Raw genomic sequence first — 27,149 nt, 5'->3', positions numbered from 1 at the left:
GGCCTAGAATAATCTTTTCAACAAATTGTACTAGAATAACTGGATATTCATATATAAGAAGATAAACCTCAACACTTAACGTCTCATCAAATACAAAAATTAACTAAAAATGGATTGTACATCTGAACAAAAGCCTAAACTGTAAAAGTTCTAAAAGAAATTATAGGAGGAAATCTTAATGATCTTCAGTTAGGCAAACATTTCTTTCTTAAAGAAAAATACAAAAAGCACAAGCAGAAACAGAAAAAAATTGATGAATTGTATTTGGAAATTGGAAAAACCTCTGCTCTTCAAAAGGAAAGTCACAAACTGGAAGAAAATAGTCACAATACATATTTCTGATAAAAGACTTATAACCAGAATATTTAAAGAACTCTAAGAATTCAATAAAACCAAAAGTTAAATATTTAAAAATTAACTACAAAAAGATTTAAGCAACCGCTTCAAACACAAAACATTCAAATGGCCAATAAACACATGAAAAGATGTCAACATCATTCATGATTAAGGAAATGGAGGTTAAAACTACAATAAGATAACGTGACACAACCATTAGAATGGCTAAAATAAAGAGACAAGCACAATAGAAGTGTTGACAAGGATGCAGAGCAAACAGAACTCTCATATATTGATGGGAAGGTTGCAAAATTGTATGACCACTTTGGAAAACAGCCTGGAAATTTATTATACAGCTAAACACACACTAAACATTTATCCCAACAATTCCACTCCTAGGTGTTTAACCAAGAAAAATGAATATATCTGTCTACACAAAGACTTATTTTTTAAGTTCATAGCATCTTTATTTATAAATAGCCAAAACAGGAAATAACCCAAATGATCAGCAATGAGTGGTGAATGGATAAACAAATTGAGGCATATCTAGACAATAGAATAGTACTTTGCTATTTAAAAAGGAAGGAATTACTGATACATACAAAACATGGATAAATCTCAAAACATTTTGCTGGGTGAAAGAAGCCAGACACTAAAGACATATCTTGTATATGAAATTCAGTAAAAGACAAATCTAAATCTAATCAAGAGGACAGAAAGCAGTGTTGCCTGGGTCTGGATAGGGGGTAAAAGTGAGGTAGATTGGACTGGGATGGACCACAGAGAATTTGGGGGGATAATGGAAATGTTCTATATCTTGATCATGGTGGAGGTTACCTAGGAGCATAAACATGTCAAAACTTACTGAAATGTGCTCGTAAATATTATTGTACAGATCAATAAAGTTGATTTTTAAAGGTTAATTGTATTTCCATAACATGAGGAATAATCAGTGACATACTTTTAAAAAGATACCATTTTCAGTAGCAAGAAAAATCAAAGTAACTAGAAAAATTTAACAAAGATACGCACAACCTCTATAGAAAAATATCATAAAGTTACGCTGAAAGACACTAAGAAAGACCTAAAAATGACATGATGTATCATGATCATGGGATTCAATGCAACTCCAATTAAAATCCCATTAGAGTTTTTTCATTGACTCTGACAACAAGTTTGTAAAATTTCTATGGAAGAACCAAATCTTCCCTAAAGGAAGAGAGCAAAGTAGGCATATTTACTGTATCAGACATCAGGACATTAGGAAGCTACGGTAAGAAAGACATTGAGGTATGGTTCAGGGACGGCTTGATGGACCACGGAAGTCAGAAACAGACATGGTGAATAGGAACACTTGCCTTATGTCAGAGTGGGGCTACAGATCAGTGGAAAATGGATGAATAGTTTATTGAGTGAAACTAAAACAAGTGCTTATTCAAATGGGAAAATGTAATTGGATCCTCACTATACCCTAGACGTAAAGCCAAGATGAATTCAACATTTATAAGTTGCGGGGGATCAGAATTGGCCACTGCAAAATGTGTCTCTGAGGCTTGATTATTTTTAAGAAAAAAAGACTCAGGAAGAAACTTTGACCTTACCCCTAACTGCCTAAAAGAATTTGAGACAGACAGCCTGTTCCAGGCAGGAGCTATCACCATAGAGAACTACAGTATAATATGAAGTAGGTGTGGCAGACAGGGAGGAACCAACAAGGCCCATTTGATCAAAGTCCTCTCCGTGTCCCATTGTCCTTGCAAGGCATGGCAAACATTTGCTTTTCCCTCTCCATGTGAATTGCCTTCCTCCCCTATAAAGTCTCAAACCACTAACCCACACATCCTCTTGTCTTTAGCTGAAGACGGTATTTAAAACAGTGGCTTTGGCCATTTTGGTGAGTTACTCAGTCTTCCTGAGTTTCTTCTATGTATACATGGCATTAAATTTGTTTAATTTTCTCCTGTTATTCTGGCTCATGTCAATTAAATTCTTAGACCAGCTAGAAAAACCCAGGGGGTAGAGGAATATGCCTTCCTCCCCTACAATGTGAAAGGAAAAATGGTGATAACTTTAAAGATAATGTAGGAAATTATCCTTATGACCTAAAGCAGGGAAGAATTCCTTAAACTAAACTAAAATAATAAACACAGGGTAATAATATAAAACCAATATTACTGGGGGAGAAAATTATGAATAAAAAATAGCAAAACACTCCTGATTCCCCAAGTTCTTATATTCTACCAAGAGGCACCTCAGGCTGGGCACTAGAGCGATCCAGGGGACCAGCCCTGTAATGCGGTACACTGTGCACGGGTAGACAGGAATATCTGTGTTACCTCGTGATAAGGAGCACTTCCTCATCCAGGAAGTGGCCGAGTCAGAGAGGGGGCGCCTCTTGGCTCAGAGGCTGGTTTCTTCCCCTTGTGCATCACTCACACCTGTGAGCCAGCTCTTCGCTAACCTATTAAAAGGGGCCTAGAAATAAACCGGAGGACAATGCAAAATTGTCTTTCCTCGGTGGCTTCTTAGGAAGAGAAAAGGGGGCAAAAAGCCAGAGACTAAGCTAGAGGCAGGGCCAAGAGTCAATCAGTGCAACAGGCCAGACCCTCCAACTGGGTGTGAAAGGAAATACATCTATTTTCTTAAAGCTTCAATGTCCCCAGAAGGTGGTTTTGAGGGCACACCATCTCTGAACACCCTGACTGTGCTGCCTTCTTTTCCAAGGCCAGGAGGGGTCAGGGGAGGCAGAGAAGAAACCGAAACAGAATAAACCACAGTAATCCCTGATCTGGTGGAACAAGTCCAGGCAAGAGAGGATGTCAAGAAGGAATGACTTCTAACACTGTGCTCCACAGAGACGCCAAGAAGGAAGCTGCTCAGAGGCTGTGGAGTTTCCTCGGGAGGAGGGACCTGTGACCACTGGGGCAGCGGTCTGCCTATGGGAAGGGAGGAGGGAGGGGACAGTGATAGGAGAAAGGTTGGTGAAGCTGAGGAGGGGAAGGGAAGTACTGATAATCCTAGAAGGGTCCCAAGGGGTAGGGATGGGACAATGAGCACAGAAAGCATCCTTCTTAATTCTGCCTCTGGTGTCGGTCCTCCTCCATGTCAGAAAAGCCTTTTAAGAAACAAGGATCAAATTCTTAGCCACTTTGGATGGGCGAAGAGGATTCAGCTACTTGTAAAGAAGCTGGACCCAGGAATAGGGAAAATTATAAAATAGAGACTCTAAAGTTTGGAAAACAGTCTAAAACGTGTCTAAAGAGTGAAAAGCAAATCAAGAAGCCGAGAGATGAGGCAGCAGCAGCATGGAGCAAAGAAGACTGCGAAGCAGTGGGTGAGAAGCAGGTGGGGACAGTGAGATGATCCTCAAGGGATCTGAGCGTATTTGAGAACGGAGAAAAATAAAAATAAAAACATCGATGATAGTGAAGTGAGAATACTAGGAAATAACGGGGAATAATTATAAAGAGAACATTTTGAGGAGTTGCTGTTACCTTTACCTTAAACAAAACAGGAATGATTGCTCATACTGTGTGAGAATATCCACTTAATCTGCTGTCAGTCATGATTCATGTTTTTGCTCTGAAATCTTCTTGTCAGAGCTAAGGGGAAGCTCCGTAACAGAGCCAGGAATAAGAAAGTTGATTTTCATTATCATAACTTTGGGATTTCTGCCCAAAGTGAATTTCTCTCAGGGAATCATAAAGGTCTTGGAAATTCATAAACTAAATTAACCAAGATAATGTCCTAATAGACGTGAAATGAAAATTTTGCTTTCAGATATTTGTAAACTGAGACAGTTACAGCAAAGTAATCAGAAGTGAATATTTATTTATGCCTTTGAGGGTCATCTGAATTCATATTTGAACCAATAGGAAAACAAATGAGAAATGCTCAGCCCAGAGGCCAGGTCTGAAGCCAGAGGAGAGCTTAACTGTGTGCCTCTTTGCTCTTCCTGGTCCCTGCTTCTCTTCCTTCCTTCCTTATTCCTGACAATTTTCTTTCTCTGTTTCATTTTATATTCCTCATTCCTCAGCCTCAGGCACTGCTGGACACGGGGGGCATTTCATTCCTGGTTACCAGAGTCAAAGGCTTCGTGGTGACGATGCTATGACACAGACTGTCATTCTCTGATGTGGCGTGAAGCTCTCTCACCAGGCGTATGTTATAATCCCAGAGCTTCAGCAAACTGAAGTGATAGCATTGAAGTGGAGGAGGATGGAGAAAAAAGGACAGAGTTCTTTCCTGATGTGGAAAAACATTTTATTATTCTTACAGCTAAAGTCGTAAGAATTTATTATTAACTCCCATCAGTGGAGAGCTTCTGCCCCATGCATTATGCTGGACATTTTATATATTTTGTCTTTAATTCTCACAACGCTTGAAGCAGGTAAGTGAGAAACTGAGATTCAGAGAGGTCAAGTAATCTGCACAGGGTCACAGAACTGAAAAGAAACAGGGCCAGTATTGTTTGGTGCAAAGCCCAACTTTTTCCACTTCTACATCGTTTAAATTTCCCATCCTGAGCAAGGAAGAGATACAAGAAAGACCTGAAATGGAAATGCAGGGAAGCCTCAATCTTCCAATCTTCTAATCTGCCCAGAAAGACCGAGGTCTATATACTTTCTTTTTCCACACACAAAAAAAGATCATCAAATATTTTAGGGTCACGATTTTAGACTAGTTCCAAATAATTTTATTTATATTATACTTTTATATGAACTATCTCAAAAAAAGTAAGCATTATTTATAAATATTGTACCAGATGTGTCCAAAATTATCTGGAAACTTTTCATTTTTTGTTGTAATTTAAGGTGAAAAATAAAGATCATATATTTTAACATGCTTTACATTTAATTGTCTTAGATTGTTCAGTACCTGGAAGCATAGATGAAACAAAACCAAGATACCTGATATATTCGATCTATCATGATAAATCAGTCACTTCCCTTTATCCCTAACTCCACTGAGAGAAGCTTCCGGAGCACTCAGGATCCTCTGAGTTAAATCCCCTTTACTATGACTCTTCTCAAATGAAATACCTCCTGCTCTTTCTTTTTGGTCTTCCATGTTAATTGGTGCCATAGGCAACCACAGGCACAGCTTAGCATCAAGGGAGTCAGGGTTAGTCCATTTAAGAGGCTAGATGGAGAAGAAAGAGGTGAATGACCATTGTTTTCATTCGATCTCAGCTGTGAACATGATGCTGGCCAAAAATAGCACAGTAGGAAACCCCAGTGGATGGCTCAAACAAATACCTGTTTTGGCGGCATTTGGCACCCAAATGAAAAGTTGGCTAAGCAAGTAATTTTGAAGTGAGAGTTTTAACCTACAGAAAACAAACTGTTACATGTAAACGGCATTTGCTAATCAGCAATCACTTTGTGCTTCTTAGAACAGCAGTGGAACGACCTCCTACCGGAAGCTAGCCAATACTTGGAAACATGATCATGTGAGTCTGAATTTAATAAAACTGATTTTTTTGTAACTCTAAATTCTGCGCTTCTCATGATCTCTGACTTGTCTCAAATTTTGGGGGCTATCCTAAAAGCATCATGCCTGTTCTATGCATCAGGTTCCCATGAATTCTGAAAAGGATGTTTCTGTTTCTCTTACCGAAAATGGTGCTCCATTGACTCTGCATAGCTTACATTCCTGCACCTCGACCCAGTGTTGCAAAGAAGGCCTTGGACAAAGGGAAACACGCCCCGGCTGGGCAGATCCCGGGGTTGCAAATAACCTAGATGTAGATGCAAGAAAGAAATGAGTCCATACAAATGGTACCAGAAATGGCATTCCTAGTGAGTTAGCAAAGCCTTCTCTTCCCTAAGAATGTTCATCCACTCCAACACCCCCTGGCAATGGTAACACCATCCAAAATCTAATGGATCATGTCAGCCCCTCTCCTACCCACGTGGCAACAACATCTGTCACTCTTTGCCATGCCTCCTTCTCGAAATGCTCCCCATATAGACTCCATAGTCTCTTCACTTCCTTCCACCAGGAGCATCTGGTGCTCCTGCTTGTCCCTCGAATGTACGCTTCTGGAGACCTTTGTCCTGGGCAATTCTCCTTCTTAAGTGGCCTCATCTACTTCCAAACCCAGGTGAGCTCAAGACTCGTAAATCTGACTGACCAAGCAGTCTCATGGATGGGCCTCTCAAATTCAGCATGACCACACTGAACGCAGCACCCTCAAGTCCCCTACTCCTGGGCCTCTTCAGTTCAGTGAGGGTGCGCTCTCCACCCAGCTGTCCCAGTTGGAGGCGTTCCTCTCCTCTTGACATCCAGGCAGTTATGCTTCCTGTCAATCCTACCTTCTTCTTTTCTTTTGAATCTGTCCTCTTCCTCCTGTTTCAGGCCATACCCCTGTCTTTCCTTGACACTCAAGAGCACCACAACTCATCTTGTGTTCTCCAGTGTTGATCCCTCTCATCTCAAATTCAGCCTCTACCAGCATCTGCACACTCATCTGATTATGACCTTGCTTAAAACCTTCCAGTGGCTCCTCAGTGCTCTTTCGGAGTTCACCATCATCAACATCATACAAAGTCCTTTATTGATTGGACCCTGCTTACTCCTCTAGTCATATGTCTGCATCTTGGTTGTAATAAACTCCTTTTAGCTCCACTTTTCCATACGCCATCGGCCTTGCCTAGATCATTCCTCCCCTGCACACCCTTACTCTGACAAACTTTCATATTGCCACTTCCTCAGAAGTCTTTTCCTAGAATGGATTGGCCGCCTTTCCCATGTGCTCACACGGAGCCTGTACAGAATCCCATCATGACACTTGTCCCACCTTATTGTAATAGTCTGACCCTACAGTGAATTCTGTAAGGGCAGTGAAAATACCTTGTCTACCACTTTGTTCTCAGCAAGGCCTGGGACGAAGAAGGCACTCAATACATATTTGCTGAATGAGTGAATAAATTAACTCACTATTTTGGATAGTGACATACTATTTTAGATAAATCCCATCCCTTAATAATCCTTTATTCATACAACATTTTCAGAGTTAATCACACATCCATATTTCAAGTGGTATAAGTCTGATAGAAACAAAACACACCATCATTTCTCAAAGAGGGATGCTGTTGAGGTTTCCAACGAGATAAACAAAATGGTCTTTCTGATAAAGCTCCTGGAGCAGAAGTAAGTAATCAAAAATGGTTTATCAGTGCATCACCATCATGATCATTGCCATCATCAAAATCATCATCATCATCACCATCATCTCCATCATCATCACCATCATCATCATCATCTTCACCATCATTATCACCACCACCACCACCACCATCACCACCATCAGTACCATGCTGGGAAACTGATACTCTGTCTATATTTTTAACGGCTTGTATACCTGTGCCCAAATTAAAGCAATTTATTTAGAAGGAAAAATCTAACTGCTAGATTGAGCAAACATGTGGAATATCATTCTTAAGAGCAAAAAGAAACTAAATTGATGCTTAGTGGCACATACCCCAGAAATGTAGCTATTATGATATTACAATAAATCCCTATCCATTCGTTCCACTCAGAATTTGGAGTTTATAGAGAAGAGAGGAAAGAGTGCTGTATTTTTCCTCCAGAGGTTTGTAATTCAAAAAGTGTAATAAAAGTACAACTCACAATTGTCTCTATGTCTGGGAGGTTCTTGAAAACGAAGGACTGTCAGAATCAAGAACAGGATACATGGCCAGAAGAATTCAGCAAGGGAAAGGACCTGGGGAAATTATCAAAAACAGAAACAGTGCTTGAATAAATTGCGAAGTATTACAGGTATCTCCACCTCTTGAAGAATGGTATAGAGGCCAGATCAGGCCTCCTTTGAAGGAGATCATTGTCATCCTACTACGTGCCTCTGAGACAATCACTTGAGGCAGGGGCCCACGGAGAGGGCCCCAGTTCACTTGTCGCCATATGCAGATTCACAACAGTGTTGCGCTACTCCTGCCAGACCTGGCCTCTGCTGATTTCCTTTGTTCCCACATTTTAATTTACTGCAGACTTCATGACACAAAAGGAATTAAACAAATAATCTCATCCATATGTCTCACACTCCAACAAATAAATTATTTTTATTTTTCAAATTAATTTAACATTCATGACTTTTCCATCCAAATAGCTATTTTTCTAGATAGGCAGGTGGCACACATTTAGCTTCATTTGATGAACGTTTTCCACTGTTGCCACATGAGGTTCGTAACTATCATCTAACTGGTTGCATAACACTCTTACCACATGGATATAACGTAATCCACATTCTTCTATCATTAAACACTTTTTGTGTATAAATAATTTTTATATTGAATTTCTTTCTTGAGATTGGAACAAGCTCCTAAAACTCAGGTTATTGGAGTCAAATCTCTTGACACAGACTAGAAAAGAGCTACCCCTAAGGATTGCAATAATTTTCATAACCATGAATTTTCAAAGTCAAAAGAAAAGGGACTGCCATTGATACAAGGAATTTAATTATTTGGGAAAGAAATATCCAAGGTATAGCCTAATGAAAAATTAATCAATAGAAAATTCCCATTTAAAATAAGATTATTGTCATTATTCTACACTTGTTTTTATGGTGGATAATGTTCTTCTCTTGACTTCTGCTCATGCTGTTTTACAAATAGAAAAGTTTATAGCTAGACACAAAGTAGGCAAAGCCTTCAATAATGCACAAAAAACCTGGAAAATCTACAGGGGAAGAAGTTGAAGATAGTCAACACGAAAGACGGTGTCTTATTATCTCAGACTCCAAGTTATAAAGCTTTGAACTAAAAGGAACTTCTATCACTTTAGCTCCTTCACTCTTTAAACTGCTCTGGCCAGAGCCTGCCTGTCCCAATCCTCTCGTAAGGTCCAGCAAACAGACCTGCACATGGTTCTAGGTGGTTTCACCGTCAGCATCTTTACCGCAAGCATGGTTGCCACTTAATCAATTGGCTGTAAGGCAATTTTGCCATAAAAGATAAAACCCGGAAAATTATAAAAGAGGGACATTAGAAAGGACACAGTGAAACATAAAAAAAAAAATAACGAAATTAAAAGGCTTTATTGCAAAAAATGAAAATGCAAAATTTTTGAATACATTTAAAGTGTGTGTGGATTCATGTCAATATTGCCCAAATAACTGATTTTGTTTTGTGGATTGCACCTAAGCACTTGGTTTTGAAGCCTTTTTGTTCACAATATTACACAGTTTTTTGCTTGTTGGTTTCTCTCTTCTTTTGGCATCTATCACACTTTTTCTTTATAGTTAAAATTTCTTTGTTCATTAAGAGAGGTATCAGCTTCCAAATACTCAGATGCACATTTGTAACTGAGCTTTGTATTGCTTTGTGAAGGGCAATATCGTCACCTTGTCACATGCGGATACAGGTTCCAAAGTTCTACGGGAAATGTGGAAGAAATGACCGTGCTCACCAAAGGATTTGCAAACTGATACGTTATCATTCTCTAGCATAGTACGCAATCTGGCTTGACGTTCTCTTATTTGTACCTTTATTTGTATCTTTACACTCTCTTATTTTCACACTCCCTTATATGTCAACCTGTTATTTTATCTTATATAGCAAAATTGCCTTACAACCAATTATATGGCAAAGATGCTTACAGCAAAGATGTTACAGGGAAAACTACCGAATAGACGCTACATGTGACCAGATGAGGGTATGTGGCCTGAAACCATAAAGACAAAACATGAGTGAAAAAGACTATTTCAGTCCCTGGTGTAATTAAAGAAAGAAACTACCCTCTTTGAAACGATTCATGAGGAAGTATTTCTTGTGCCAGCAAGTGTCTCATTATGAACAGTTCTCCAACAAAGTGCTGAAATCCAATATCATACATCCTGATAATAGAGAAAATGTTAGCAGGAGGTCACCCTCTGGCTCAAAAGATCATAATCAAACCAGGAAGAAAGGTCGATAACTCTCAGAAGACCACAATTCATTTAAGTCATTTTGTTCATTCTCTATAACGAATTAATCATTTCTTGAAGTACAGGGGCAGGGATGTGGTGGGGGAGGATTCCATAATTAATTCTGACTGAATATAAATGTGCAAAATAGAAAATATTCCTCAAACTAAACAATGACTCGATACCATTATGAAGAATGAATATGGAGGCCAACCGCATTGCCTAGTGGTTAGGGTCAGTGCACTCCACTTCAGTGACCCAGGTTCAGCTCCTGGGTGCGAACTTACACCACTCATCAGTGGCCATGCTGTGGCAGCGTCCCACATACAAAAGAGAGGAAGACTGGCACAGATGTTAGCTCAGGGCAAATCTTCCTCATCAAAAAAAAAAAGAAATACATAATTAATTTTTTGGTTTTTTAATCTTTAACAACATCTGAAAGCCATGTTTTTAAGACAAAGAGGTATAAAAAAAACCAGAAAATAGATTATAGACCCACAACTCATTTAATAACTTTTGATATTATAAAAAAATAAATAGGCATATGGTTAGGAAAGTCAAAAAGTACACAAAGAATACACTCACCCAAAGGACAAGTTATCTTAACAATTTTCTTAATTCATTTAAAATATATATATAAGCATAGTTCATGTTTTTGGAAACAATTTTTCATATGCACACTTATAGATCTGCCTCATTGTTTTTAAAGATTACAGAATTTAGAAAGACTGTAGAATTTAATTTATTTACCCAATCACTTAATTATGGAAACTTGCCAAGGTTTTCTGCTGGGGTCAGGGCTATCAGAGGGTTTCTGTACATATCGGGATGACTATTGTAAGTAAACCCATGAGCTAGCATTGCTAAATGAGATTACTGAGTCAAAATGTACAGAGTTTAATTTAGATTTTTAATTTAGACAGATAGAACCAAAATGCCCTCAATAAAAGCTAAACCAATCATTATTCATTCCAATCACACTCTCAATAGCACCAGAGATTAACAAATTTAAATTTCTGTCAGTTTTGTCAAACTGATATACAAAAAAGTAATAATAGCGTTTCTTTAATTATTAAGATCAAGCATTTTTCATAAGTTACGCATATAAAAATTCCTAATCTATTAGCTCCCTATTCTTCCCTGTACTTATTTTTCTATTAAATTATTCTGTTTTGTTTTTTTCTGGTTTGCAAATCATTGTTTCCTGGTTTTTTTATTAAACAATTTTAATTTTCTAATTAAAGAATTCAATTAAGCTTTTTTGGCTTTAGGTATTGCAAATATTTTCTCCAATGTTTTATTTGCCTTTTTATTGTCAAAATCTTTTATGCAATCAATTTATCAATCTGTTTATTTCTAGCATCTGGATTTCTTTTCCCTACATGTAAAGACCACCATAATTTAAAGGACCTTGTCAAGGCCAAATTAGAATAATCAATGACAACTGGACAATTTAAAATATATATCAGTCCAGTCATAAAACATCAATGGCAAATCTCTAGTTTCAAATGGAAACAGCATCATTAAAAAAAACTCTACATCTTATAATTGAGACGTTTCTCTGAAGATCTTGAAATAAAAATACAACTCCAATTAAACCTCAAAAAAAATCTCAGTTTTTTATTTACAAGGCAATCACTGAGCCTTCTGAAAAGCAGCAGTAGGAAAATCTTCCATTGTTTCGAATGTGAAATTACTCAGTTCAAAAATAAGCTCCAGAGCACCCGGTTCTGCTGTGTCACCGTCCTTTGTGAGTGAGTGAGTCACCTCGTTTCATGAGGCTGTCTCTCCGCAGGGGCACCAAAGCAGCCTTCTCTTTCCCGTTGCATTTTTGTATCATGTTTTTTTTCTCATGTCTCATTAGTATCCTTGAATCTTACTTAACATTTTAAGTCTTATCCCTGTTATGGGAATGCTTTCTGAAGTTTTGTGCTTCCTTCTACCTCCCATACTCCAGGCCCAATGGGAGTGGCTTCTCAGCACTAGGGAGGGGCCCAAGCGACAACTGGTGTTAGTGCCGACCAACAGCAGCCAGGAGGAGATGTTGCTGGAGGCTCTGCTCTCAAGAAAAATAATCCTCTGGTAATCCTGTTAGTGCTTACAAAGCAGCAGCCGGCCCTTCCAGACAGCCCAGGAGGGAAGCTCCCACCAGAAGGTGGCAAAATTTACCAATTCTATACTGCCAAATACCACATTGCACAGTATCTCTCACCATGCCTCCGAGGACGCTCTTCCTCGATCCCTTCAGCACAGCTGAGAGTCAATGGTATTTTGGGAGAACTGAACAATACATACAGATAAACATATATACATATATGGACCCTTGGGTAAAAGGACATATTGAAACCTCCTCACAGACTTTTTTTCCCCCAGATGAAACAAGGGAAAAAAAAGAGAGAAAAGGAGATAAAAGAAAGAGACAATTTGTCTTTACCTAACACAGAAATTTACAAAAATGTCAAGAAACAAGTTTCCAGAGCAGATCAGACAAGCCCACCATGGCTCGGTCCTAACTCAGCCCAGACTCTCCAGAGCCATAATGATGTCCCTCATGATCCCAGTGACTCTCCCCAGTACCTGCATCTGTGAGATAAGCACCCCGAAGGAGTGTCCTTATCTCCTTTTTCTTCTGAAAAAGGAGTCGGGGAAATTCTGTGGAGGATGATCAAATGAAATATGAAAAGTGAACAAAGAGGCTGACTCTGTGGGAGAAGCTTTTTTAAAATCACTGTGCAATTCTAAATGACTTAGAAACCACAAAAAGAGAATAGACACTGGTTAAATTGGAATTTCTGCATTAGACAAACAGTTTGAGATAACAACAATGATGTTTTAAAAAGATTTTTAATGACAAAAATAATAACACAGAAAAGCTAATGTATTTGAAAAACAAAAACTATGCAACATAAGGATAATTGACGTCCCTGAAGTTAAGAATCCAACAAATGGAACAAAAAATATGCTCAAAGATATAACACAGGAGAATTTCCCCGAAATGGGGAGGAAGAAGACATTATCAGAAGACTGAAACAGTATGCCATATTTTGGAAAAAACAAGCTTTCGTTGAACTAAGGCCATTGAACCTCAGAGATAAAGGAAAAACTCTGCAGCTATCCACACAGGAGGAAACAAGAAACAGTCTGGCCTTAAACTTATCCTCAAAATATTCAATGTTAGATGCCAATGCATCAATATCTATAAAGCTCTGAGAGAAAGAAAGTGTGATAAAAATATGACATCCAGCCAAAATGACCCTTAAATAAAAACCAAAATACATATATTCTCAATCATATAAGAACACAGATTATTCATTAACTAGGAACCCTGAGGGAAAAAGAAAACCTTGGCAATGAAATCCAGCCAAAATGACAAAGGGACAAAATTTAAAATCCAGTAATACCACTTTTGCTTCCAGTACTATGCTGACTAGAAACAATGGGAGAACTCCTGCTAAAATGATATAGTTTTTGTTGCATTGCTGGTCTTACAGAAAGTAAAAGAAATCTCCAAAGAGCTGGGAGAAAGGGAATGACCCAAAAAATAGATTAGGAAGAAGTCGTGAGCTGAATCTTTAAATGTAAGATTCAACTATAAAAGAAAGAGTGCTCCTCAAGGAGAATGGAGAAAAAACAGGTGAGGCAATATTTAAATAACTATGGGTTGAGAATTTTCCAGAACAAATGAAAGACACAAATTCATTGATAGAAGAAATATAACATTTACCAGAAAATATAAATCCATGATAAAAAGTTCAGCACAACTATGTCAAAGAGAAGATCTCAAGAGCAATTCAAGAAATAAAGACACGCTACGTCAAAGGCATCATTAGACTTGCCAAGGACTCATCAATAGTGAGAAACCAGGAGATAATGAAATATCTTTAGTTGCTTGGAGAAATCCTGTCAATCTAGAATTGTGTACCCAGAAAAATTCTCTCTCAAGAGTGATGGTAAAAGAAAATTCTCAGATAATTATAAACCAGATTGTCCAACTAGAGACCTCCACTAAAGAAACTTTCAAATAATATGCTTAGATTTCAATAAATGCTTGGATTAAGCTCACTACTTGAAAGACAAAGACTTTCAGGCTTGATTTAAAAAAGAAAAAACAATATGCTATGAGAATAGTTCAAATTAAAATATAAGGACACAGACTGGTTGAAAGTAAAGAGATGAAAAAGATATAATAGGCAAATATTAAAAAAATTAGCTATGTTAATATGAGACAAAAGAGACTTTAAGACAAAGAACATTGTTAGATATAGAGAGGATCACTATATAACAAAAGAAGTATACAATAGGAAGATATAATAATGTCATGCATTTATATACTTAATAAATGTACTCAAAATATATAAAGCAACAATTGCTGAACTACAGAAAGAAAATTCCAAATTTACTTTGAGAGAAGAAGAATTCAATGCCTCGCTCACAGTAATTCTCTACACCAGGAAGAATCAGTAAGAAAACGTATTTTTTAAATAAAATACCGTTTACATTATCAATAAAAATTAGGGGAAAAATCTAACCAAAATATGTTCAATTATTTCATGAGGAAATTATGAAATCTTATTGAAAGATACCAAAGACAACCTAAATAGATGAACATGTCAATGTATGAGAAATGACAATATCATAAAGATGTTATTCTACCCAAATTGATCTATAGGTTCAATGCAATCCAATGGAATTCCAATAAACTTTTGTTTGTTTTATTTTGATTTTGCTGTTGTTGTCAGATTTAGTAAGCTGGTTCTTGAATGTATTTGGGAGAGCAAAGATCAAAAATATCCAAGACAATTTTCACCAACAGGTTGAAAGCATTTGTCCTCCCACAAATCACAACTTTCTACAAAATGATGGTAAGTAAGATAGTGTGCTACTACGTTCAACAATGTGGAAACTGGCCTATGGAATAGCACAGAGAGCCAGCGAACAGAGATTTGCTGATTTGAAAACGTGATAAAGGAAAAATGTGATCAATGGATCAACAGGAGAAAAAGTTGCTGTTCAACAAATAGTGCCACGTAATTGGTTACCCTCAGAGTGGGGGTTGGGAGGCAAGGAGAGATTAGATCCTAACCACTCATCATATACAAAACTGTACATGTGAATAAAAGAAACTTTTAAAATGTTTACAAGACAACATAGAGTATCTTCTTCATGTTATGGTTTTCTTAAACAAGGCACAAAAAGCATAAACTACAAAGGAAAATTAAGCCATATTAAAATTAAAATCTCTGTAATTCATCAAAGCTATTTTAAAAGTGAGATCAGCCACAGATCTGAAGAATCTATTTCAACATATGGAACTGACAACATAGTATTCAGAATATCTACACATGCCTACAAATCAATGGAAAGAAGATTATCCCAAAGGAAACAGTCAAAAGATAGGAGCAGACAAGAGCAAACTATGAACACCTCATAAATATCCTAACAGATGCCCAGTCTCAGTGGTACCCAGGAAGACACTAACTAAACCCCATGAAATACCATTTTATATCCACCAGTTTGGGAAAAAGTAAAAAGTCTGACAACTCCAAGTGTTGGTGAAGATACAGATCAACAGGAAATTTAGAAAGCAGGCTGACAATATTAGTAAAGCTGAAGGTGTGCAAATTCTGTCTATGACACAACAACTGTGTAAAAGATTGAAGCATGTTAATTTGCCTATATTTGACTGGTCTTCACCTATAAAAATGTTCAACCTAATAGTTGTTGGGAGGTATTGCACATGTGAACCAAGAGGTGTGCTCAAGACAGCTTACAAGAGCACTATTTGTGCATGAAAAAAAATGGCAGTCATGAAAAAAAAATAGGAGAATCAATCAATAAATTATGCTTTACAAGAGCAACAAAAACAAGTGTATTCATTCCTTCATTCATCAGGAAGTGTGTACCATGTACTGGGCAGTGGAGAAACAGCAGTGAACATGCATGACCACGTCCCTGCCTGGAAGGATGGGTGGATGTTCTCATGAAAGGAAATGAAGCAGAGCCTCATCCATCCCATGGATGAGGTTCTTCTGGGGATGCAGATGTGAGGAAGACCCAGCCCTGTCCTCAAATTGTTCATTTGCACAGCCCTGGAGCGTTTATAAGCTCTTGCTCATCCGTTATCTCATCCTCTCGACAACAGTGAGGTAGAAATATTGTGCCAGTTTTACACATTGGAAACCCAAGTGTTAATTTTCCCTGCAGCCCTGAGCTAGTTTGTGATGGAACCTGGACTGAATGTCAGGCCTACAGATTAAATAAGTAATTTTCCATCTCACTTGAACAAAACATCTCACAGACTGAGTTTAAACCCACTTTTAAATCCTTCAAGTTGCTTGGGCAACAGGTATGTGTGTTTGGTTACAACTGAAAACCACAAAGAATAACACACTTCGGTACAAAAACTAAAATTATAAATGAATTAAGAAGGAAAGAGGGATCCTGGGAGGGAGGAGCCAGTCGCGAGATCTCATTGGCTGGGAGAGGAGGAAAACATCATAATCAGGTTAGAATATCAAGGAAGCTGAAGTAAAGCATATAATTAGTGTGCTGCCCTTGTCCTTGGAAACAAAGCGCTTGCAGTAAGCGTGAAATTGTATTGTGTCTCTTTGGGGTGCTGGGGCCTCTGAGAGCCAGTCTCTCAAAAGAGGAGACTTTCCCAGAGGTATTATGAGGTCCTCGCTGTAAAAAGCACCTAGAAAAATGGGTTCAAACGTCAAGATCAAAAAGGACCTGCCCGCACAGCTGGTCTGCGGAAATCCCCACAGCACGGAGCCAGGACGACAAAGAGCTCTCCTGAGAGTCCAAACTTCCTCTCTGCGAGGACTCTTTGCAAAGCTTTATGTTGGCTACTGAGTTGCATACTGAGAGAAAGAAATGGACAAAGCCTCTCTCTTTCCTTATTTATTTATTTTTTGTTTTTGTTCTTTAGCTTTACATTGAAAAATAATTGCTTTTCCTTTGACATTCATTCATTAAACACTCATGTAACCCTTGATCTTTCCAGGAGACGCTTTGGAGTGAGTTATAAAGATGAATGAGGAATAATTTCTTCCCTGGAGCATTCAAAGGAGACAAGAAGAAAAATGATCCAAGTTAAATATGAGCACTGGTAGGAGGTGCAGGTTGGTGCAAACTTTCTGGAAGTCAGTGAGCAGTATGTTTTTGTTTTTTTAAAATAAATATTCTTTTTTTGTTTTAAGATTTTATTCTTTTCCTTTTTCTCCCCAAAGCCCCCCAGTACATAGTTGTATATTCTACGCTGTGGGTCCTTCCACTTGGGGCATGTGGGACGCCACCCCAGCGTGGCTTGATGAGCAGTGTCATGTCCACGCCCAGGATTCGAACCAACGAAACACTGGGCCACCTGCAGCAGAGTGGGTGAACTTAACCACTCGGCCACGGGGCCAGGCCTGGTGAGTAGTATGTTTTGACCCTGCAAATATGCAGACTCTTTGATACAAAGATTCCAGTTCAAGGGGCTGGGCCAGTGGTGCACTGGTGAAGTTCGCCAGCTCCATTTCAGCTGCCCAGGCTGCCCGGGTCTCATGGGTTCAGATCCCGGGCAATGACCTACACAGTACTCATGAAAGCCATGCTGTGGCAGTGTCCCACATACAAAATAGAGGATGATAGGTACAGACATTGGCTCAGGGCCAATCTTCCTCACCAAAAAAAAAAAAAAGAGAGATTCCAATTAAATGGATGTTTCTAAGGAAACAATTGAGAAAGTGTCTAAAATACATACCAAAAAAAGTGATTTCGACATTGTTTCCTGCCATAGCTGAGTCCAGGGAGCACACATAAGGCTACAGGCAAAAGGAGGCTGAGGTCACAGGTGATGAGAAGGTCAAGGAGACATGCATCCAAGGACTGACTGCTCGGTCCAGAGGGCGTGAGATGGTCCAAGCTGACTGCAGAGCATGTGTGCGGTGAGAGAAGAACTGAGACGAGTTCCTGCTCACACTGAACACAGTTCTACTCAAAATGCCAACTGGAATGACTTTTTAATTCAAAATGATTCTAAAATGTAATAGTGAGCAAATACATTCCAAAAGCAAAGAACATTCTGAAGTAAAAGGAGGAGTTACGAACGATTACAACCCTACAAAATGTTAGAACTATTATAAAGTATCAATCCTTTTAAAAATGAAACTGGTGCAGCAACAGGAATGTAGATAATGAAATAGCATGGGAGGCCCCAAAGTAGACTCTACTGTGTGTCAAAATACATGACAAAATAACCTTTTCAGTCCAAGGAGGCAGGCAAGAAGAATTCCACAATGGTGGCAGGCCACCTGAATTCGGATTTTTTTTCAAAGATAAACTGAAGCCTTAACTGGAAGTAGATGGAAGTCTAAAACAGAGAAAATTTAATTCTAGAAAAACTAGAAGAAAGTAACATATTGATCAAACCTATGGATGAATGAAGTTTTGAAATTATAAAAGACATATTTCAAAGAAAAGGAAAAGATATTATAACATATACAAATTAAATTCGAACAATAAGAACAAGGAAATAAACAAAAAAAGACAGTAACTAACTGGGGAAATACTTGTAATACGTGTGGCAAGGTCTTAACAACCACACAGCAAGAGAAAAATCACCAAACCTCTAACTGTGCAATTGGAAAAGAATTTGATGAGCGATTTATATAACAGAAAATACATATAAAAAATCCTCCTTACACTAACCCCTCAAAATAGAAGATTAAATAAACCTTAATGTGCCATTGCACATGTACTAAATTTGCAAGCACAGACTACACGCATGCACACAGTTAGACCCCAGAGCCAGGAGAATGCATCACTGGACACACCAGTTGGCATCACGTGACTTATACATCCCTTCTGAAGAGAAGCTGGCCGACAGGTAGCATGAACCATGGAGATGGACAGTGATTTGAGTTCCCTTTTGCTCAGCCATAGTACCTTTCAGGATTCATTCTAGGACTATTATTTTTTAAGCAGGCCAGTATGCCGGGCATTAAGGTAATGTTTCTTACAACGTAACTTGAGATAATATCTCAAAAGAGTGAAATGTTGGCATGCACACAATACCATTGGAAACAAGCAAGTCCCCACAACAGAAATGCCTCAGTCCTGCCTGTGTTTGGGACCGACACAACCCACTCCAGCAAGCACTCTCAGCAGGGCTCAAGGCTGTGCTAGAGACAGCATCAGTTCCAGCAGGTCCTGACAGGATAGTGACCCAGTTAGGGATGTGGAGACCACCAAACCCACCCCTGGCATGGACAAGAGAGAATTTCCTATATTGCCCTAGTCACCCACTCCAACCTTCAACAAATAAATTCAACATGTGTTTTTTCGGAGCTGTTCACTGGAGGAAACTGAGAGAGAACTGGGATTCTAACAGGAGTGGTCCAGACCAGGCAGACATGTGCCACTGTAGGCTCCCCCGCTTCCCCTCCAGCGGACCTGGCAAGTCCTGCACCGCCCTGCTCTCAGTTTCCTTGATCTGTGAAATGGGAATGAGAAGCCTTGCCACGCAGGGGTGTGGGGAAGACCAAACAACACCGGGATCCTGGTCTAAAAAAGCTGATGATTTTCTGGAGAGAGAGGACACCGACACCACACGGCTTTGCAGAGGCCATCAAAGTACAAATGAAAGAGACAGGGCAGAGGAGAAACTCTGTGTTCCCTGGTTCACTGAGGTCCCAGCACAACACCGTTTTAACTTTCATTTTTGGTCATTTATAGTAGCCCCCTTGTGCACACTCAGCCGGGATCCGTAAGTCTGGGACAAAGGTCTAGATGGGCCCTAGGCCCCATGACTCCTCGCCTGTTCCTTCCCGAAGGAATGATTATTTTCCAAACCAGGGTCTCTAGGGTACACAGGTCAGACTTTGCGGGGAGCCCCAGCTTCAAACCTGAAGAATGACAGGCGCCTGTGATCATGTCCCAGAGACAAGCCCCAGCCGCCTGGCTGAACCAGGCTGGCTCTGGGCACAGAGGTATCCCTACCCCAGGTGAGCCCTGATGTAGCCACAGCAGACAGCCGGGAAGGAAACGTCCCCGGTGGTGTGAAGTGGGGAGACAGAAGCGTGCACACTGAGTGAAAAACGCAGAGCTGACCTCAGACAAGGCTTCCTTTCAAAGTGGCCCCCAGAGCCCCAGGTTGGCAAAATGAGCATGCTCTTTTGCCTAGATGGTTCCTCAGGAGACAGCCTGGGCCTCGAATGTAGTCTCGTAAATCAAGCCTTGAGGTCACCTTTGCCTCTGGACTCTGGAGTTATTGTTACTACGAGGTTTTTCTTAAACTTTCTTGTAATTGAAAAACCCAGGTCTTTTCTGAATAAAGTAAATAAGTAAACCAGGGGGACATCAGGATTCCCAAAGAGATCTCCTTCCCGAGAAAAAAGGAAGAACCTCTCAGGAAAAGAAGAGGTCTTTGGTTTTTGGTTGTTTGGAGTTTTTTTTCACAGAAGCCACACAAATCCACCACCCTAAATAAAATCTTCCAGACCTAGCCTTTTGATGACCTGGCAATCTTCCCTCCAAAACACTGGTAACAATTTCAGCAAAGGAGCAATGTCAAGAGACATTGTTTTTCTTTTCACCCTGACAAGCCATCAAATTGGGAATTGAGAAACTGGATGTTTTTGAAATATAGTCAGCTATCCACACCTCTAAAAGACTAGATATTCTTCCCTTCTTAAACTCAGGCAATGAGGCAGGACAAAGGGATGCTTACAGCTGAACAAAGCTCTGAGTAAGACACTTTCTCCGGAGCAGGAGTTTCCCGGCTGCCCTTCAAAGTTCTTTCTCTGTTTGGTTGTTTACTTAATCACTGCTGCTTTGAGGGAGACCAGGGAGGAAAATGAAGCTAAAGTTAAAGGATTAAAGCAAGTTAAGATCAATCACAATGAAAGGAAAGGCCCTGCTTATGACTGGGGAGAAAAAGAGAACAAATTCAGTGCAGCTCGAAGGGACAAAAGGATGTTTGCTTTCCGATAATGCCGTTTCTGAACCACTTTTCCTCTACCGCTACTCTGAGTAAACAGAGACACACCTGAATGACTTTCAGCGACCTTCAGTGACTGGGCCGGGTTTTTCCCTGGGTCCAGGGCAGCCCTGCCAGCCCAGCCAGCCCCAAGGACCCCATGGCCTCCAGAGGTAATGAACAGTAGGAAGACGATCAACTTCCATCTTCTTATCTAGCCAAACAGATGCTGAATTATTTTCCAACTTTGCTACTGAGCCCCTGGGAGCCCTCGTGAAGCCATGGACACATGCACTGGGATATGATTCCAACCAGAGAGAAAGAAGCAGGTCATGTAAGCTGTCCACATGGTCTTAGCAGGGAAATGTGCAATTCCCTGTAAATGTTGGAAACATTGAGAATAGTGCAAGGCTCCCCCAGCTGCTCTAAGATGCCCTCACCTCCCACTTCCCATCTTGCTCAGCAGTACTGGGTGTGGGCTTCATGGCTGGGTGGGTGGAGGTCTCCTGGGGTATCACCGCTCAGAGGTGGAGCAGATAGCATCCTGGCGCTCAGGTCACTGCTCAGGAGTGCCCCCAGGCTTTACTTCTGACCCTCTGGCCAGTGAGGACGCCCTGACACCGGGGCTCTCTAACCACAAGGGCGCTACACTCATTGTCAGCTTCTGTTAAGCATGGGCATAGCAAGGAGAGCGGGGCTGACTGCTGCCAGGACCACCATCTGGAGGCACGCAATGACCAGCAGGCTCTGTCCTTTGCCTGTGCTGGAACCACCACCACAGGGTCTGAGCCAGGCTAGGCCACTGGTCCTGTACCTGGGTCACATGACCAGATCCTCCATGAGAACACCCTGAGGGCTTCCTGAGGGGCCAGAGCCAACTGAGGCCAGAGGTCCTGGGACACTGACATCTGTAGAGAGACGAGTGGAACATGCCAGAGTGTAAGCATCCCCTAGGCCCCACCTATGCCTGGGAAGTTCAGCATCATTCGGCCAGTCCTTGCACTGAAGTGGACCATGGACATTTAAGTGGAACACAGACTGCTGGCCAGAGGGGTTCTAGTCGTGCAACTTGGGAGATAGTCAGCCAGGAGTTAGCCAGTCCTGATAGCAGAGGCCAGAGCAGCAGGGCCATGTGGCCACCCTGACCCCTTGGGCAGCCTGTCTTTCAGAGCCCTGAGAATGCCTTGAAGCTGCAGCTGAGCCTCACAGCCCAGGAGAGAAAGGATGTGTGGTGGCAGCATGTTGTAATCCACTCCATGCTGAGTAGAAAATGTAAGCATGTTCTTAGGGAGGACTTGTTCTGAAGAATTTCCTTCATTTGACTTAAGTGGGTTAAGCTGCATATTCTCCCTGGGTGTGGGTACAAGGGGTGGGAGGAAGACACCTGAGGTCTAAGCCACCTAGGAGCACTATGCCATTCGAAAGTCCCAAGCAATCCAGGGTGAGGGTTTGTCTAACTGGGCTACCACGATAGAGCCCCACGTTGGGCCCTGTTAATACTCTATTACAGGCCGAATTGTCTTCCCCCCAAAATTCACATGTTGGATCCTAACCCCAGTACCTCAGCATGTGACCTATTTGGAAATAGGGCTGCTGCAGATTTGGTTAGTGAAGTTGAGATGAGATCATACTGGAGTAGGGTGGGCCCCTAATCCAAAATGACTGTGCCATTATAAAAAGAAGAAACTTGAGGCCCTGGGAGTTGTCTGTTTTTTCTTTTAAAAACAATGCAAGTTTTTCATTCTTCTCTATAATAATCTGTGTCTTTTAACATAAAAGGAATGCATTTTCCCCAAATACGTAAGTAAAATTAAGCATCAGAAGAAAAAAAAAGAGAGAGAAATTTGGGTACAGGCAAATATAGAGGGAAGGCAAAGAGAAGACACAGGGAGGAGATGACCATCCACAGCCAAGGAGAGAGCCCTCAGAACGAACAGATCCTGCCCCCATCTTGATTTCAGACTTCTAGAGAAATCTGTGAGGGAATAAACCTCTGTTGTTTGAGCCATCAGGTCTGTGGTATTTGTTACAGCACCCCAAGCTGACAGATACACTCTCCATGGTGGGTGCTGATATTGATAAATGAATCTCAGCCACCCCTTTCAGCACTGAGATTCCATGTCAGTGACTTTTTTTAACCTTTTTTATTCATAAAACCACTTACAAGTCCTTATACCCATAATCCCTTCAGCAACACTTCCAATATCAGTCTGTTAATCTGGTTAATGTTTGAACTTCTGAAGCTTCTGATTTTCTCTAGTATAAAGCTATTCTGCTATTTTTTAAAAACATACAACAACTATAGCATTTTTCCAGGAACCATCTGTCAACCTTTTTTCCAACCTGCCTATCAGAGAGGTCAGTCTCCTGATGTTTGACCTCCCAATTCCTACTAACACTCTTAACAACTTTCATAACAAATATGACAACTAATAATGGATAACTTGTAATTATACAAAACCAGCAAAAATCAACCTTCTAAGACCTAAACAATTTCCAAAAGAAATAAGAGCTACTTTACTTCTGGAGCTTGATACCTATCATTTTTTGCAATTTCAGAAAAATGCAGAAATTGTGGCCAGCATATTAATTGTTTCCAAAAGGAAATTATTTTTTTAAGATCATGTTAGGCTTTTAGCACCTGAATTCAGTGGTGGACAAAAATTTCAAAGAAATATAAGGGGTTTTGTTTTATAAAAGAAAACACACACACATATATACGCTCAAAAGCTCTGAGGTTTGAAGGACTTGGAGCTTAGCTTGAGAATTTGTTCTTTATGTGTTAATTTCCCAGATGATGTTTCAAGGACCAGGCTCTAAGGTGGATAGCGAGGAGGTACATACGAAGCATGGAGTGCAGCCTGGGCAGGGTGGGCTCACTGGGGTTTCTCTAAGGGGAGCAAGGATGGAATTTAAACTTGGCATTGTGTTGAGTGGAGAGTCCACCAGGGTGGAGCTACGACAGCCTCAGGGTCTTCCTGGGAGCCAGGCCAGAAGGAGCAGCCCTGGTGAGGACTCTATAATTCCTGTGTCTATCTAAGAGGAAATGAGCATGTTAGCACTGTGTCCCTTGAAACGGAGAATACAGTGCTTTATGTATGGGGAGGGACCTAGGGTGTGATGTCAAGAGGCAGAAGTGTCTTCCTAGTAAAATGGTGGCCAGCAGAGTTTTGTTATTTCCATCAGCCCCCTCCAACCCATGATTGAGAGTGGACCATAGATTTTTAGGACAATGATGTCCTTGTATTAAACTATGCTCCATCCTCCTCCAGTAGCCCAAGTCTTCAGTAAAAGTTCACCAAACCCTAAAGGCTTGCATCCACTTTCATTAACAGAGTAAGGAATTAGAGCCCTGTCCAACTCGGGGGCAGGAGGGGCAGTGACAGGAGGTGAGACGCTGGACAGAGAGGAAGATGTCAACATACGCAGGCGATCGGCAGCAAGTTTGACCCAGAGAACAGACTGATGCACGATGTGAGGGGTGAATTGGGGGAAGTGCGCCACCGTCCACAGAAAGTAAGCTATGAGTCAGCCTCTCTCTTCAATATCAAAACATGGGAAATCCCAGAGACTGCAGAACTGGGAGCCATCCAAGCAGCAGACACTTGGCTTATACTACCTATTCTTTTTTTTTTTTTTAAGATTTTATTTATTTATTCATTTATTTATTTTTCTCCCCAAAGTAGTTGTATATTCTTAGTTGTGAGTCCTTCTGGTTGCGGCATGTGGGATGCTGCCTCAGCGTGGCTTGATGAGTGGTGCCATGTCCGTGCCCAGGATTCGAACCACCGAAACACTGGGCTGCCGCAGCAGAGCTCACGAACTTAACTACTTGGCCACAGGGCCGGCCCCTTATACTACTTATTTTTGTTGTTGTTATTAAATTATTAACCTGAGAAGCAATGAATCAGGCTGCTTTACAGTTAGAATGAGATATAGAAATGCGTATCTACATTCACGTGGAAACGCCTGCAGATATGTGCCAATGCTGATGAGGTTGCTCAGAAAGAGCCCATGCGGACTCTCCTGGGGCACCGTCCACTGCTCTCAGCCTGCCTGAACGCGGTAGGAGATGCATCCTTCATGGATAAGATGTTGTTCACCATAGTGAGGACTAGGAATAACCTAGTTCATCCAGCTAACAAACTATCACACAATAAAACCACTAAATATGAAGACCAAACAGCAGCTTTTCAAATGGTGGGCTTCAATGTTACATGAAAAAAAAGCTATGATTTTAATTATGCAAAAGTATTGCATTATATAAGCCTAATAACAAGAAAAGACCATAAAAGTAGCAGACACATTAGGAAAATGGAATTTCAGACGATTTTTAAAGTTTCCCTTATTGTTACAGTGCTGTTTGTGCAATAATAAAAATCAAGAAGAAAAAAATCAGTAATATTAAAAGTTATAAAAATATTCTTCTATTTAAACTAATTTTTCCAAGAACAGTAGAATTTCAACAATTTATAAAGCTAAATATGAAGTATCGTGAGTACTATTCATCCATTCCATACTATTTTTTTAATTTTCCTCTTTTTGAAATGTCCGTTACAGAATGTTTTCTAAAAGAACTATAACAGTAAATTATAATAAAATGAAGACATTTTTAAAGTAAATATAAAAACAGTCAAGTTTCCTTCAACAGTATACTCATCTTACAAACAGTGTCCGATTCTTATTCACTAAATATTTGTTTGAAGCCATTTAATGTCTCGGTCAGATTGGTTATCCCAGTTTATGCCAACATCCCATTTCCATAGTCAGGAAGCAGCTGCACAACAACGAATTTGCAGATTATCATTGGAGAACAGGAGGAAGATGTGAAAAATAGGTCAGTTTAAAGACATTCACCCAGAGGGGCCTGGCCTCAATATTTCTGACGCACTGGCACGAAACAATGTGAATGTAGTCACGTTTCATCCCCGGGGCTCCATTCTAACCCAGTTGTGCAAGCAGAAGCCTCGAGTGATCCTTGCGCCCTCTCCCTTCTCCTCACACTCCACGAGGTTGCGTCCTACCCATGTCAGAGGCCACTGGTTTCTACCATGTCTATACTCTGCCCAAGGAAGAAAGCAGGCCCCACTCATATGGTGGGCACTTTTGCAAGCACATTACAGCACTAACTCATTTAATCCTTACAAAAAATCCCATTTTCTAGGGAGGAAAACCAAGCTAAGACATTTGCCTAAACAAGTAAACTAGTAAGAGGCAGAGCCGGGATGTGGACCCAGTCAGGGGCTGGCGCCTGTGTCTCTGCACCAAACCCCGTGTGTTGCTTCTACTCTCATGCTAGTACAGGTAGTGTTGTGAGGAATAACCCTGTGCAAACATCATTTCCCGCTTGTGCAGGGGCATGTGTAGGGGGTATCCCCAGAAGTAGACATTAAATACGTAATTGTCTATCCCATCGCTTTCTTTGTCCCAAGCTACAGGTGCTTGAGGGCAGGGCACACTTTGGTCTGGTTCACCCAGCATCTAGCACATAGCAGAGATGCAATAAATATTGCTTTCCTTCACTCATTCAACAAATATGCATTGAACATCTATTGTGTGCCAGGCACTGTTCTGGGTGCTGGGGAATACGCTGGGGAACAAATCAGAAAAACTCCCTGTTCTCATGGATCCAACAATCTAATGTAAGCTCCAGAGGAAATTAACAAATTAGTCAATCTGCAATATGTTATAAGGTGATAAATACTAAAGAGAAAAATAAGGCAATGAATGATGGGATGCAGGATTTAAATAAGTAGTCATTAAATAAATAAATGAACAAAATATTTCTGATGAGGATGTTTATCTTAGCAGCATTAATAATCATGAAAACGTTTAAACAACTCAAATGCCCAGTAACGAAGGACAGACCGTCGTAGTATCTGCTTCGCTGAGCTGTTTTGGGGTTTAAATGAGTTGATATACAGC

At 40.4% G+C, this 27,149-nt stretch overlaps 1 protein-coding gene across 1 annotated transcript in view; it reads right to left on the bottom strand.

The window, feature by feature from the left end:
- Positions 1-27,149, bottom strand: part of ABCA13 (ATP binding cassette subfamily A member 13) — a 408,916-nt gene that overhangs the window by 380,344 nt on the left and 1,423 nt on the right. Inside the window, exons 2-3 of the mRNA XM_001496546.5 lie at positions 7,972-8,065; positions 5,953-6,076 (exon numbers count right to left, since the gene is read on the bottom strand). Coding sequence (XP_001496596.3) covers positions 5,953-6,076; positions 7,972-8,065 — 218 coding nt within the window. The remainder of the gene's footprint in view (positions 1-5,952; positions 6,077-7,971; positions 8,066-27,149) is intronic.

Source organism: Equus caballus, chromosome 4 (genome assembly GCF_041296265.1).
Source record: "Equus caballus isolate H_3958 breed thoroughbred chromosome 4, TB-T2T, whole genome shotgun sequence".
Classification (NCBI taxonomy): domain Eukaryota; kingdom Metazoa; phylum Chordata; class Mammalia; order Perissodactyla; family Equidae; genus Equus; species Equus caballus.
Note: the sequence above shows the minus strand (reverse complement) of the source record. Positions and strands in the feature narration are given on the sequence as shown.